The sequence below is a fragment of the Dendrobates tinctorius genome, unplaced genomic scaffold (assembly GCF_039654945.1).
Source record: "Dendrobates tinctorius isolate UK_male_01 unplaced genomic scaffold, ASM3965494v1 ptg000020l, whole genome shotgun sequence".
Classification (NCBI taxonomy): Eukaryota; Metazoa; Chordata; class Amphibia; order Anura; family Dendrobatidae; genus Dendrobates; species Dendrobates tinctorius.
Genome location: NW_027361688.1, coordinates 19827276 through 19843284, shown reverse-complemented (window position 1 = coordinate 19843284; position 16009 = coordinate 19827276). Strand labels below are relative to the sequence as shown.

The 16009-nt window shown below is 45.8% G+C and overlaps 1 protein-coding gene across 6 annotated transcripts in view; it reads right to left on the bottom strand.

The window, feature by feature from the left end:
- Positions 1-566: 566 nt before the first annotated feature.
- LOC141083516 (NAD-dependent protein deacetylase sirtuin-3-like) overlaps positions 567-16009 on the bottom strand; it is a 56540-nt gene continuing 41097 nt past the window's right edge. For all 6 annotated transcript variants that reach the window (XM_073567829.1, XM_073567831.1, XM_073567828.1 and 3 more), the window contains 2 exons: positions 2618-2827; positions 567-1630 (listed from right to left, as the gene is read on the bottom strand). In XM_073567829.1, the coding sequence (XP_073423930.1) occupies positions 2618-2827 (210 nt within the window). In that variant the 3' untranslated portion in view covers positions 567-1630. The remainder of the gene's footprint in view (positions 1631-2617; positions 2828-16009) is intronic.

Here is a 16009-nt window from a genome sequence, read left to right as displayed (position 1 = left end):
AATAAAGAGATTAAGTTAATACCCAGATATTTAATTGCATCTATTGTCCAGCAAAAAACTTATTTGTTTTGAGATGGTCCATACGTTTGGTGGAAAATTCAGCAGAAGTGTTAAACAACAAGATTCCATACTTCAAGGGCCTCCAAGTTGGGCAGTTGGACATAGTCAATTTTTTACATTTAAAAAAAAAAATTGCATAAAAAAGGAAAATGAGCTGAAGAAAAAGGTTTGTAAACCCTTGGAGATGTGTGCTCAACAACTTTGACCAAGGCTTCAGACCTTAATTTGATTGCTAGTGTTATGATTTGTTCACCATCATTCAAGAGAAACAGGCCCACAAAGCAGAAGGCGGCTAAGAGGATTGTAAAAGTTTTCAAGTTGCCCTTTCCTCAGTTCAAAATGTAATTACGAAGTGGCAGTTAACAGGAACAGTGGAGGTCAAGATAAGGTCTGGAAGACCAAACAAAATTTAAGTGACAGATGCTCATAGTTTAAAAAAAAAAAAAAAAAAGGTTTCACACACTTTATTAAGCTAAGTATTTTCTTAATTGAAACTACCACTACAATTTGTTTTTAAAATTTTATTTAGACACTGTTAAAGTTTACATTTCTGTAAAGGAAATGCAAAGACAGTATATAAATTAGAACAGGTAAAACACTTTTTTTCAAAAAGTCAAACAATTAAAAGGGGTTATCTGAAACCAACAGTGAATTCCATATTAAGTGTCTAATCTAACAGTAATGATGAGCAGTTGAGAGCGCACTGTCAGTGTGCTTTGGAAAGAGAGAATGCACCAAGAAGGGAGAGTAGACTAGCCCAAATGGACATCACCTTCTTGAAACGGGGCTCGTCTCCCTGCTTAGTGCATTCTCTCCTTTTCAATGTGCAGTGACCACACGCTCTCTTGCCTTGATCACTTTTTTCTTTTCAGAGCAGACGAAGGAGCGCAGTGTCAGTGCACATTAAAAGGAATACAGTGCAGTGAATGCATAATGAGCATGTGTCATAATGGAGAAGTTGCACATGCTCAGTGAAGCAGACGTTTCATTTCAGGGTGGTGACAGCAGCTGGGGCAGTGGCCGCAGCGCTAGCCTTCTGATGACTTGAATACCCAGTGCATTCTGGGATATTTAAAATGTCACCAGAAGTTTAAACAAGTTAAAAACAAAGTTAGAGGGGAGGGAGCAGTGGGAAATTTTTAATAACTACAAGTGGTTAGATACACATTTTAGTATAAAATTCAACCAACGGTTTCTGACAACTCCTTTGAATACAGTAGGGATTATACGGGAGCTAAAAGCAGAAATTGAACTTCAAACTTTATGAGATTTCCCCAGAAGGGCGCCTCATTGGTCTATAGGCTGTATCTGGTAATACAGGTTATGTATTGCAAGACTGGACGCAGATGGGAACATGAGTGGTGCCAATTCTGGAGAAAAGAAGGTTTTCTTATCCTTGACTATTAAACTTGCCATTGTAAAATTTGAAATTTTTTTTTAGATTTATAGAAAAACACACAACTGAGGTTTTCCCCTCTTCTATAAAAAGATAGTTAAAAACAGGTGTTCTTCTACATCTTCTGGTTCCAAAGACACCCGGTGTAACAGCTCTAATATAGGCTAATCCAAACTGAAGAAGAAAGAAGGAGAGGTTACATTTTGTTTAGAGTGGAAAAACATGGCCGCTTTATTTCAGAAAGAGCGCCATCCCTCTCCTCTGGTTGTGTGTGGTATTGTAGCTCCATAACCATTCATTTTTAGTAGGCAGGTGTGGCACAATTTCTGGAAGAAGCCATGTTTTTCTAATCCTGGTACAATACGTTCAACTTGTATTTATTGTCTGAATATTTCAGCCATTACAACAGATTATAGGAAGCGCAAATTTTTTTGTATTTATTTTGGAGGAGGGCAACTTTGTTGTCAGTTATTCCTCCTAGAAATTTCTGAATAAGTTGACAACTGGGCTGATATCAGTTGTACACAAACTATCCAATTGGTTTAGCACAACACTTAGGGTATGTGCACACGTAGTTTTTAGTCTCTGCGGATTTTGTAGAGAAAACCGCAGGAAAACCGCAGGACAAAGTGCTGCGGTTTATCTGCGGATTATCTGCGGTTTTGCCCTACGGTTTTACACCTCATAATGGATGAGGTGTAAAACCGCAGCGTTTCTGCACCAAACAATTGACATGCTGCGGATTGTAAACCGCAGCAAAACCGCGCGGAAAAAAACGCAGCATGTGCACAGCTTTTTTTGATTTCCATAGGAAATAAAGGTACTGTACAACGCAGCAGAATCCGCAGCGTTTCTGCAGAGCCAAAAACGCTGCGGAAACGCAGCAGAATCCGCAGCGTGTGCACATACCCTTACTGCGGATTCTCCCTGTAACTATGGATGGCACTTTAGCCTCAGTTACAGGGAGAATCATCAGTCCTATTCAGGATTATGCAAGAACACATCCATTTGACTCCATATGGTAACACCTAGTTGTATTTTTTCTTACATTTCCACTAGGAGTACACAGAATTATGGCATAAGAAGCTCTGGAATGCTAACAGCCACTGGAAAAAAAAAAAAAACCTGAATATTTTAAATAATTGAGACGACCATACTTGCCTATTGCCTTTGAGATTTAATGACTTCATCCATATCCTTCTGCCAGTTCAGGGCCCTCACAAACTTCCTGACGACCTCACAGAGCTCTCCCAGCTCTACTACATCTGTGCCCTCGATCGGCTTCTTAAAAGGACCTACAAGATCGCGGTTGATCAAAAGCCGTGGAACATTTGGCCTCAAGGAGGTTATGATATTGGCGAAGGGTTCAATCTGAGAAAAATCAAAGATTAGAGGATGAAGGAAAACCATTGAGTTTCTCCTACAGGAAAATGTTGTGTGGGAGAGGGAGGGGTGTCCAAAGTTAGAATATTTTTTTTCTTTAAAGAAACAGCACCACACTTAAATCATGAGTACTGTATGGTACCGTGACAAAAAAAAAAAAGTTAGATTTTTTTATTGATATTCGACCTGATGAGCCTGGTATACTCACTGTGGATCAAACAATTTTGACAGAATAGCGCTAGTTGGTCATCAGCCTGACTGCACCAGCTTGTACTGAGCAGCAGAAGGGAGGAGGTTTAGTGAGAAGCCATCAGGATAGCTAGATTGAGATTAAAGGGGTTCCCCCCTCCCCAATCTCGAAAATCTGATCCCAATATGAAGTAGAAATATTAGCAAATACCCCCAATTAGAAATTTAGTACAGTTTGATTTGCCATATATCTTTTTCCTCATGTGCAGGACTACCTGTCAATATATCAGTGGTCATAACTATGGATACACAAGGTCCTGCAATGCCAGTGAGTCGCCCTCCCAGGGCTGTGGGGTACTCTGTACCGGGCTGGTCTCTCAGATGGGAATGTCACAGCAGCGGTGACCCGGACCGTGGCCCTGGGCGCCCATGTAAGAGGGATTGAGTTGGGAATAAAGTTTAAAAATGAATGATTCGTGACGCCACCTGTGGTGTTCGGCAATGAAGATGTTAAGCCGACGCTGCATGCAGATCCTCTGGGACTGATGGTGTGGTGCAGCTATGATGTTGTAGCCCTCCACAGGCAGGGCTGTAGTCCCAGGGCAGTGTGGATAAAGGGTTAGGAAGAAGGTGCACTGAGGATATTGCAGGAAGGAGGCAAGGACACAACAGGGAGCAGTTTCTTTACCTTTACTTGCAAACAGTCCAGGGTCCTGATTACAGATGGCGCAGGAGCAGGCTAGCCTGGAAGCAACTCAGGAATCTCTATCAGATGGGTTGTGTAGTCTCCTTCCTAGCGCTGGCTTGAGGTACATGCAGTACAGTGTTACACTGAAGTTCCACCTTCTTATCTTCTCTCAAAACTACCTCGTATGGCAGACAGCTGTAGCCCTCTAATCTCTTGGCTCACCCGTCGCTGTTGTGCCTCAGTCTTAGTTGGGATTAGAGCATTTACAGCTTCCTACTCCTCCAGTTTCTGTTGCAGGGCCTTCAGTATCCATACAACCGTGGAGACCAGGCTCCAGATCATGCGCTCTCACTGGGAGGGATGTTATGATCGGGTAGCCGAGGAGGAAATAAACAATACAAGCCAAGTCTCAGAAAACCAAAGAGGTTGGTAACTATGCAGACTGCAGAACCCTGATCCTAACACGCAACTAGCAGCAGTCATGGAGCGTTCCTACGTTGGTCCTAGACGCTTCGTCACAACCGGACAAACTAGATAAGCCTAAAGCAGGAAAAGAGGAAGACTAACTGCCCCAGAGCAGACCCCAAAGGAGAGACAGCCCCCCACATGTATTGACGGTGAAAAAAAATGATGAACACAAACAAAGGCAGGAAAATAGGCTGAGCAAACGATGGGGCCCGACTAAATAGAAAGGACAGGAAAGGAAAGACACTGTCTGCAGTCTGCCAAAAAACCCTACAAAATGTCCAACACAACTGATAGCAAAATTAACCCTGAAGTCACTAGACTTCTTCCACTATATCAGCACTCTGAAATATTCTGAGACAGAGCAAAGAGAGGCCAATCTAATAAAGAAGAAAAAAAAAAAAAAAAAAAAAAAAAAAAGTAATTTGCCAAATAAGAGTGGAAATTCAGCACAGCCCAGCCGGGCTGGCCGACCACACAAAAAACAGAAAAGACCAACAAGAGCAAGTATGAACATTAGCAAAAAAACAAACTTCTCTTTGAGAAGACTGGAACAGAGCCGAGTCCTAGCTGAGTCTTAGACCTGAGAAACAAACTGAATCACCAGCACCTGGATAGGGCGTTGGCTGTCTTATATCCAGTCTGATACTCCAGAGATCCAATCATTATCTTCCTCACCAGGTGGCTGATCACTACCACTCAAGCCAACCTCACTACCTCCTGTCACCAGAGGGAGAATGGAAGGGGAACTCTCAACTGGTGGAGCAGAAAATGAGCTCATAACAGAGGGAGCTCTGTCCTCAGCTCAACCTCCAGCTTCTCTCCACACGACTACACTCGTTGCCCTCCTCACAACTGCTAGAGAGACCCTTCCTTGCTTCCAAGCATGACATTACCCTTCCTGGAGGAAGGCAATGCGATTGTGGCGACCATACTCCTGGGGGCGCTACACCAGCACGAGGAAAGACAGTTTGTTTAACCCCTTCACGACCAACGACGCCACATAGGCGTCATGAAAACCTGTGCTAATCTGACCAGTGACACCTATGTGGCATCATGACTTTAAAGCCCCCCTGCGGGTCGGGTGACCGGGGTCACTAAAAGGTCACCCGACCCGCAGATACAGTGGGCTTTGTTCTTCACCACAGGGGGCGTGGCTTCGCCCCCACGTGGCTACGACCACTCCGATTGGCTGTTAAAAGTGAAACAGCCAATCAGAGCGATAGTGCCCTCCCTCCACACACACCGGCTGGCGGGGGCGATCGGCCCCCGCCACTGAATGACAGCGGCGATGTGCCGCCGCTGTCATCAGCTACCCCCGCCTCCCTCCACTCCCCCCCACCCCCTGGTGCCTACTGAGTGCCGCTGTCGCTCCCGGTGTCCTGAACCATGGGTGCCGCCATCTTGGAAAATGGCGGGCGCATGCGCAGTGCGCCTGCCCAAATCTGACGGCTGCAGATTAGATTCATTTTGATCACTCAGTGATCAAAATGAAATGAAAAAGTAAATAAACCCCCCCCCCCTCTATCACCCCCATAGGTAGGAACATAAAATAAAGAAGATATTTTTACTTTTACATTAGGGTTAGAATTAGGGTTAGGCTTGTGGTTAAGGTTATAGTTCGGGTTGGGATTAGGGGCGTGTTGGAGTTAGAATTGAGGGGTTTCCACTGTTTGGACACATCAGGGGGGTCTCCAAACGCAACATAGTGCCACCATTGATTCCAGCCAATTTTGCATTCAAAAAGTCAAACGGTGCTCCCTCCCTTCCAAGCCCCGATGTGTGCCCAAACAGTGGTTTACCCCAACTTATGGGGTATCAGCATACTCAGGACAAATTGCACAACAACTTTGGGGGTCCAATTTCTCCTGTTACCCTTGGGCAAATAAGTTGAGGGCTAAAAAATTATTTTTGCGGAAAAACAAAGTTTTTATTTTCACGTTTCTGCGTTATAAACTTCTGTGAAGCACATGGGGGGTTCAAAGTGCTTAGACATCTAGGTAAGTTCCTTGGACGGTCTAGTTTCCAAAATGGGGTCACTACTGTTTAGGCACATCAGGGGCTCTGCAAACGTAACGACGACCGCAGACCATTCCATCAAAGTGTGCATTTCAAAACCACCATGGTTACTTACCGGTAGCCGGTTTTTCCGGAACCCATGACAGCACCACCTGAGAGAGAGGGATCCACCCCACCAGGACCCTACTGAGACATAAGGGGCGGCACCTCTCCCCCGCTTCAGTTGGGTTAGAGCACTGAGAGGACTTCCCGGTTAGTTACATGTTTAATCCAACACCACAACACTCAACACCCTACGAATTGTGCACACCCATATGGTGAAAGGGGGGGGGGGGGGGGGGAATATACGGGTGCTGTCATGGGTTCCGGAAAAACCGGCTACCGGTAAGTAACTATGGTGGTTTTCCCCTTCACCCATGACAGCACCACCTGAGAGATTTTTGGAGACTTCGAAACACCTTAGGGAGGGACCACCGCTTGCAGCACCCTTCTACCGAAGGTTAAGTCAGCAGAGGAGGATAGATTCAACCTATAGTGCTTAAAGAAGGTTGAAGGTGAGGCCCAGGTAGCGGCCTTACAAATCTGTTCAATCGATACCTCTGCTTTTTCAGCCCAGGTGGTCACCACGGCTCTGGTGGAATGAGCCTTGATGCCGTCAGGAATCGGGATACCACTAGCTGTGTAGGCTACACTAATGGCCTCCCTAATCCATCTAGCAATAGTCCCTTTTGAAACCCCATAGCCTTTCCTGGCACCCTGAAAAGCTACGAATAGGGACTGGAACCTCCTCCACTGGCTAGTCATAGATACGTATTCTACGAGAGCTCTCAACATCCAGACTATGGAATTTTTCCTCCCCCAGATTTTTTGGGTTCTTGCAGAAAGATGGAAGGACAATTTCCTGGCGCCGATGGAAATCTGATGCTACTTTGGGCAGATAAGCGGGTTCTGTTCTTAACACTACCCTATCCTGAAAGGCTTGCGTATAAGGTGGATTTACTGAGAGCCTTTAAGTAGCTTATCCTGCGGGCTGACGTAAGGGCCACTAACAGGACTGTTTTTAGGGTCAGAAACTTTAGGGGTAGCTGATGTAATGGCTCATACAGATCTTTTGTAAGGGCTTCTAGCACCAGGTTTAAATCCCAGGGGGCTATCCGGGGTATTGGGATAGGCCTAGCTCTATGGCAGGATTTAATAAATCTGGCTACCCACCTATTTGATGCCAATTTGCAGTTGTAGAGCACCCCTAGTGCAGACACCTGAACTTTAAGTGTGTTTACTGCTAACCCCATCTGCAACCCCGATTGTAAGAACTCCAGGATGGCATTAATCGGGGTTCTTTTCCTAACGGCCTACCTAAAAACTGCAGGAACTTATTCCATGTTCTGCCGTAGATGTTAGTAGTCACTGGTTTCCTACTCTTTAGCAGGGTGGCCACCAACCCGGGGGAGAACCCTCTATCCGTTAAAAGCGACCTTTCAAATTCCGCGCCGTCAGATGGAATCCTTTGACCTGAGCGTGGAATATTGGACCTTGAGCTAGTAGGTCCGGGATTTCTGGCAGAACCCATGGATCGGAGAGGGACATCCTTCGTAGCAGAGCAAACCAGGGCCTTTTTGGCCAAAATGGAGCTATTAGAATCAACCTGGCTTGATCGTTTGATTTTTCTGACAACTGTTGGAATTAGAGCCACTGGGGGGAATGCATAAGCCAGCCTGACGTTCCACTGGATGTGCGATTAGTCCACTGCCCATGGTTTTTCTCTCGGGTTTAGAGAGCAGAACCTTTCTGTTTGCCTGTTGTGCTTGTTGGCAAAGAGGTCCATCACCGGTTTCCCCCAAAGCGGAGTTATTTTTTTAAAAATGGACCGGTTTAGTGCCCATTCCCCCTGCTTCAGGGTATTGCGACTCAGGAAGTCTGCCTCTATGTTTTCTGCCCCTTTTATATGCAAGGCTGTCAGGGAGTGTAGGTGTTCCTCTCCTCTGCTCAGAATGTCTCTCGCTGCTTCCATTAAGGAGTGTGATCTTGTCCCTCCTTGGTGGTTGACGTATGCCACCGCTACCTTGTTGTCTGACATGATGCGTACATTTCGACCCTGGAGTAGCGGAATAAAGTGACTTAGGGCCTTGCTCACTGCCCACAGTTCTCTCAGGTTGGAGGATGCTTCCTTTTCTTGACGCGTCCAGGAACCTTGACCTATGATGCCCCTTAGGTGTGCCCCCCACCCGTTTGCATCTGTTAAGATTATATCTGACGTCTGTCTGTCTGTCCCACGGTATTCCCAAGGTCAGATTTGTCTCATCCAGCCACCAGTTGAGAGAGTCTCTGGTTTTTAAGGAAAGCTCCAGCTTTCCTTCTAAACGCCCTCTTAGCGATCTTTGTGCTGTTAGTATCTCCCCCTGGAGTTGCCGGGTGTGAAACTGAGCCCACCTGACCGCCAGAATACAGGATGTTAGGGTACCTAGCAGGGACATTGCTCTTCTTAATGTCATACGTGGTCTGTTTTGGCCCTTCAAGGCCAGATTTTGCACCTTTTCTATTTTGGACTCTGGGAGCAGACACTCTTGCCTTTCTGAGTCTAGTATAAATCCTAGGAAGGTCTGTTTTTTTTTTTTTTAGGGGTTGCAATTTTGTTTTGAAATTGACTATCCACCCTAAATTCCTGCAAGGTGTTGATCACCCGGGTCAACTGCGCTGTACAGTGGTCCTCTGAGCTGCCCACTATAAGAAAATCGTCCAGGTATGGTACGACAGTGTCGTGAATCCGGAGAAAGGCTGTCACTTCCGCTATGACCTTGGTGAAAACTCTCGGGGCTATAGATATGCCAAACGGAAGAGCCCTGAACTGAAAGTGCCTTAGTGTGCCTTGAGGGTAGCACTTTAGATTCAAGCATTTCTGGTAATCTGGGTGGATAGGGATGTGATAATACGCATCCTTTAAATCGACTACGGCCATGAAGCAATCTTGGTGTAGCAGCTTCACCGCCGTAGTTACTGATTCCATCTTGAAGGTCGAGTTCGTTATCCATAGATTGAGCCGTTTGAGATTTATGATTGTCCTGAATGTTTGATCTGTTTTTTTTTTTTTGTTTTTTTTTTAATCAGAAAAAGGGGTGAATAGAGCCCCTTTCCTTCCTGTATGCGTGGTACCTCGGAGAGTACCCGCTTGTCTATCAGGCTCAGGATCTCTGTTTCTAAGGCCACCTGCTCTTCGGTCACCTTCCTGATGGGTGTGATGACGACCACGGGTTTTGGCTGACGAATAAAGGGAATTTTCAGGCCTTCTGTTAGGATGGTCAGGATCCAGGCATTGGAGGAGATCTTTTCCCAAGCTTGGAAAAAGAGTGCCAATCTCCCCCCCACTGGAATACTGGCGTCACTGTGGCGACTTCTTTGAGGTGGAGGTGCCTCCACCAAACAAACCCCGATTCTTTTTTTCTCTTATCCTCCCATCGTCTCCTGTCAGCGGGAGGACGCCCCCTATTGAATCTCCCCCTCTGATCCATAGGGAATCTGGGGAAGCCTTTTTTCTTATCGCCTGCTTTCTCCAGAATATCGTCCAAGTTCTTGCCGAACAAGAATCGACCATCGCAGGGGAGAGAGAGAGCATAATTTGGCCTTGGACTGAAGGTCACCCGGACAGCCCTTAAACCATAACGCGTGTCTATCAGCATTTGATAGTGACGCTGCCCTGGCTGTCATCCGCATAGAGTCTGCCGAGGTATCGGCCAAAAAAGCTGCTGCCCCGTGCAAGAGATACATCTCCGATAAGATTTTCTCTTGGGACCCTTGAAGCCAGCTTTTCTTCTAATTGCTGCAGCCAGATCATGAGGGAGCGTGCCGTGCAAGTGCCCGCTATCGCCGATTTTAGTCCTCCTGCTGTCGCTTCCCATGCATGCCTTAAATATGAGTCCGCTTTCTTGTCTAGCGGTTCTCTAAGAACCCCTGCGTCTTCCAGTGGCAGGGCCGACCTTTTGGAGGACCTGGACACTGCTGCATCTATTTTGGGGATTTTGTCCCATATCTCCGCATCCTTATGATCAAAGGGATATCGTCTCTTGGAGGTGGATGGAAGGGCCCCCGATTTTTCGGGCTTTCCACTCTCTCAATAAGTGCCTGGATTTTCTCGTTTACTGGAAAGGTTAGTTTTTTCCTCTTCTGAAGCCCTCCAAACATGACGTCCTCTAGGGTTTTAGCTGCCTTTTCTTCCTGTAGGCCCATTGTAGTTCTAATGGTCTTTAGGAGGGCATCTGTCTTCTATGGGGAAACATGGTTTACCCCCCATGTCGCTGTCTGAGGAGGATGATATTTCCGCCTGAGATGACATGGACACTGAATCCGATGGGGAACTAGGGGGATCCTTCCTGTTTTTTTTCCCTTTTTTCAATAGGGACTTAATTGAGCCTTCCATTTCCGACCTTAGGGCAGATATCAGATTGGCTGTGAAACTAGGCGCTTCCTCCGCCATAGTCCGCTGAATGCACGCAGCACAGATCTTTTTGCCAATCTCTTGCTAGGGGAGATTTACATATAGCACAATCCCTATTGTTCTTCTTGCTTCCCGCTTTTCTGGGCCTTTCCTACAGGGTGAAGCATATAACAGAAGCTATTAATATAATGCTAACATTCACGAAGATCACTCACCACCTCCCGAAATCAAGGGTACCGGACTCGGAGGCTGCGTCGGAGCACGTGACCTGCACTCTTTGGATCTTGAGGAGTCCCCCGACCTGCGGCTGGGGCGACTGCTGCTGGAATGGCTTCCATGCTTTCTGCCAGAGGGCTGAGAGGGAGGCAGGGACGCTGAACATTCCTGCTCCGACTCCATGTTGCACCGCCTGTTTGCTGCTGCCTCCTTTTTAAATGACGCGCCTCCGTGTCTCTCCCCTCCCCCCTGCGACCGCCGGCCGACCGCTTCAGAAAGCCGGTGTCGCACCCGGCGCCATTATACCGTCGCCCTTCTGACGTCAGCCGGCGCACCCAGCATGCAACACGTCGCTGACGTCAGTGGCCGGAAGACGCCAGTGTCTCCCCTGCTATGGGGATCGAGATGCGGCGTGCGCGAGGGGAGGGCGGCGCGGTGGGGGCTTCCCACAGACCCCGGGGATCCCACCGGCGCCCGCACAAACCCGGAACCCCGGAGGGCCTGGGGACTGCGCATCCAGCACCTGACGCTACAGGCGAGACACCTGTTCTTCCCGCGCCAGGACGGGGCTGGGTTCATTTTCTTTTCTTTGCCCATGACAGGCACCGCCGACAGTGGGGTTCCTTCCAGGACAGGAACCCAACTGAAGCGGGGGAGAGGTGCCGCCCCTTATGTCTCAGTAGGTTCCTGTCCTGGCGGGGCGGATCCCTCTCTCAGGTGGTGCCGTCATGGGTGAAGGGAAAAATGGCACTACTTCCATTCAGAGCCCCGACGTGTGCCCAAACAGTGGTCCCCCCCCCCACATATTGGGTACCAGCGTACTCAGGACAAACTGGACAACAACTTTAGGGGTCCAATTTATCCTGTCACCCTTGTGAAAATAAAAAAATTGCAGACTAAAAAAATAGTTTGAGGGAAAAATTTTTTTTTATTTTCACTGCTCTGCTTTAGAAACTTCTGTGAAGCACCTGGGGGTTACAAGTGCTCACTATGCATCTAGATAAGTTCCTTAGGGGGGGTCTAGTTTCCAAAATGGGGTCATTTGTAGGGGTGCTCCAAAGTTTAGGCACACAGGGGCTCTCCAAACACGACATGGTGTCCGCTAACGATTGGAGCTAATTTTCCTTTCAAAAAGTCAAATGGCACTCCTTACCTTCTGAGCCCTGCCGTGCACCCAAACAGTGGTTCCTCCCCACATATGGGGTATCTGTGCACTCAGGACAAAGTGGACAACAACTTTTGTGGTCCAGTTTCTCATGTTAGCCACGTAAAAATAAAAAAATAGCGTGCTAAAAAAAATCATTTGAGGGGAAAAAAGTGTTTTTTTATTTTCACTGCTCTGCGTTATAAACTTTTGTGAAGCACTTGGAGGTTCAAAGTGATCACTACACATCTAGATAAGTTCCTTAAGGGGTCTAGTTTCCAAAATGGGGTCACTTGTGGGGGAGCTCCAATGTTTAGGCACACAGGGACTCTCCAAACGCGACATGGCAACCGCTGAATATTCCAGCATATTTTCCATTCAAAAAGTCAAATGGCGCTCCTTCCCTTCCGAGCACCCAAACAGTGGTTTATGACCACATATGAGGTATCGGTGTACTCAGGAGAAGTTGCCCAAATTTTAGGATCCATTTTATCCGTTGCCCATGTGAGAAAAAGAAAAGAAAAGAGAAAATTTTTATTGGAAAAACTTAAAATGTCCATTTCTTCGTTCCACGTTGCTTTAGTCCCTGTGAAGCACCTGAAGGGTTAATCTTCTTGACTGTAGTTTTGAGCACCTTGAGGGGGTGCAGTTTTTAGAATGGTGTCACTTTTGGGTATTTTCTGCCATATAGACCCCTCAAAGTGACTTCCAATGTAATGTGGTCCCTAACAAAAAAAAAAAAATAATTTTGCTTCCAAAAATTGTGCTGATGTAAAAGTAGACATGTGGGAAATGTTATTTAGTAACTATTTTGTGTCACATAACTCTGGTTTAACAGAATAAAAATTCAAAAATGGCAAAATTTTCAATATTTTTGCCAAATTTCTGATATTTTCACAAATAAACGCAAAAAATATTGACCTAAATTTACCACTAACATGAAGCCCAATACGTCACGAAAAAACAAAACACAAAAAAAAACAATCTCAGAATCGCTAGGATCCGTTGAAGCGTTCCTGAGTTATTACCTCATAAAGGGACACTGGTCAGAATTGCAAAAAAAAAAAATGGCCTGGTCATTAAGGTCAAAAGAGGCTTTGTCATGAAGGGGTTAAAGAGATTCCTACCTCAAAGATCCTATCCCAGTATGTAGTAGGTATAATAATATTAGCAAATCAGAAAAACCCTGTCTCTTTCCTCATGTTCTACTATTGCAGGACCTTAGGTATCCATTTCACATCTATCTGAAAAGTCCAAATTTTTTTTTTTTTTTTTTTTTTTTTCTTCTCTTTAAATGATCTTACTCAGCAGATTGGTTTAGAATTCACTTGACTGGTTTTGTTAATATCCTATCCTTAAGAAAAGACAGTGTCAAAGAACCTCTTTAAGGCTAAGTGCACACGTACCGGAACTCTCGCGGAAATTACCGCGAGAATTCCAGTCCGTGGGAAAAACTAGCATTTTGCAAGCGTAATTAGCTTGCAGAAAGCTAGCGTTTTCCAAGCGATCTGTAGCATCGCTTGGAGAACTGATTGACAGGTTGGACACACTCGTCAAACATAGTGTTTGACGAGTGTGACCAACTTTTTACTACTGAGGCCGCCTATGCAGCATCAGTAGTAAAAGATAAAATGGAAAAAAAAAAAAAAAAAAAAATGGTGTTCTTACCCTCCGACGTCCCGCGCATCCGTTCCCAGTAGTCCTTTGCGAAAATGCCCGCGATGACGTCGCGCGAATGACCGCGAGACTTCGCGATCCCGCGAGAACGGACGCCATCGCGGGCATTTTTGCAAAGGACTACTGGGAACGAGAGCGTGAAGAGAAGTGGGAAGGCTGCGCGGGACGTCGGAGGGTGAGAATAACAATATTTTTTATTTTAAATTCTATTTTTTACAGGGATATGGTACCCAGAGCCCGGAGGACAGTCTCCTCTCCTCCGGACCGTGGGTACCATCCGCAATTGTTCTGCTTACTTTCCGCATGGTGTGCACAGCCACATGCGGGAAATAAGCGGAACAATGCATTCCTATGGGTGCGGGATCGCCGCGATTCCGCAAATTAATGAGCATGCTGCGGTTTTCACCGTGAAGCGATTCCGCCGCGGTAAAAACCGCAGCATTAGTACAGCATTGCGGAATCCCATAGGAATGCATGGGATGCTTATTTTTCGCGTTTTCGCGTCAAAATCGCGCGGTTAAAACCGCCGCGGAAATGCGAAAAAAACGCCACGTGTGAACTCAGCCTAAGATGGTTCCATGAGCTATGCTTAGGCAACAAATGGAAATGAATACAGTTTACATATTTTCCCCACTAAGTATTTGATACGCTGCCAATTTTGCAAGTTTTCCCAACCACAAAGAATGGAGAGGTCTTTAAATTTTTATTGTAGGTACACTTCAACTGTGAGACTATATATATATTACACACACATATATATATACACACACACACACACACACACACACATAAAATCACATTGATTTTCATATAATTTGCTATTTATTGCTGAAATAAGTATTTGATAACCTACCAACAAAGCAAAAAATTATGGCTCTCGCAGACCTGTTCATTTTTATTTAAGAAGCCCCCTATACTCTGCACTCATTATCTGTATTAATTGCACCTGTATAAAAGACACCAGTCCACACACTCCCTTCTCCAACTGCTCCATCATGGCCAGGACCAAAGAGCTGTCAAAGCACACCAGGGACAAAATTTTAGACCTGCAAGCAGCTTGGTGAGAAGGCAACAACTATTGGCACAATTGTTAGAAAACGGTACAAACAATATGACTGTCAGTCTTCCTTGATTTGGGGCTCCATGCAAAATCCTACCTCGTGGGTAAACAGGATTCTGAGAGAGGTCTGGAATCGGCTCAGAAATACATGGGATGACATGGTCAATGACCTGAAGAGAACTGGGACCAGTGTCTCAAATATTACCATTAGTAACAGTACGCTGATTTGGCTTAAAATCCTGCAGGGCCAGCACATGTCCAGGCCCATTCGAAGTTCACCAATGACTATCTGGATGATCCAGAGGTGGCATAGGAGAAGGTCTTTAGGTCAGATGAGACCAAAATAGAATTTTGGTTTCAACTCCACTCTCCATGTTTGGGGAACGGAAAGGAGGGGGGGGGGTTTAGAAGGATGAGTACAACCTTAAGAACATTGTCCCAACCGTGAAGCATGGTGGAGGGAAACAATTGGGGGGTGCTTTTCTGCAAAGGAAACAGGACGACTGCACCATATTGAAGGGATGACAGATGATGTCATGTATCATGGGATTTTGTCCAGTAACCTCCTACCCTCAGTAAGAGCATTGAAGATGGGTCATGACTGTTTCAGGTCATTGTTGTGCTGGAAGCTACAGCCAGGGCAACTAAAGGAATGGTTACGCAAGAAGTATTTCAAGGTCTTGAAGTAGACTATACAGACCTGAACCCAATAGAAAATCTTTGGAGGGAGCTGAAACTCAATGTATCCCAGCTACAGCCCCGAAACCTGAAGGTTCTGGAGAAAATTTGTATGGATGAGGTGGGGGGGGGGGGGGGGGCACAATCCCTGATGCAGTGTGTGCAAACTTTGTCAAGAACTACAGGAAATGTCTGACCCAATTGCAAACAAAAGGTTTCTGTACCAAATATTAAGTTTTTCTTCTATTGTATAAAATACTTGTTTCATGCAATAAAATGCAAATTATGTAAAAATCATACAATATGATTTTCTGGTTTTTATTTAGATTCCGTCTCGTACCGTTGAAGTGTACCTTTGATTAAAATTATAGGCCTCTCCATTCTTTGTAGGTGGGAAAACCTGCAAAATCTGCAGCGTATCCAGTATTTATTTTCCCCACTGTACATAATCTCCTGACAAGGAAATGCTTGCGTTCTGGGCTACCACAGCACTTTCTAGTTCCTAATCTGGAAAGATTTGACTACATGATGTTTCTGGAAGGGGATGTACAATACATAGGACAGAACCATGGGTTTGCTGCATAAAGCCAATATAGATGGAATGT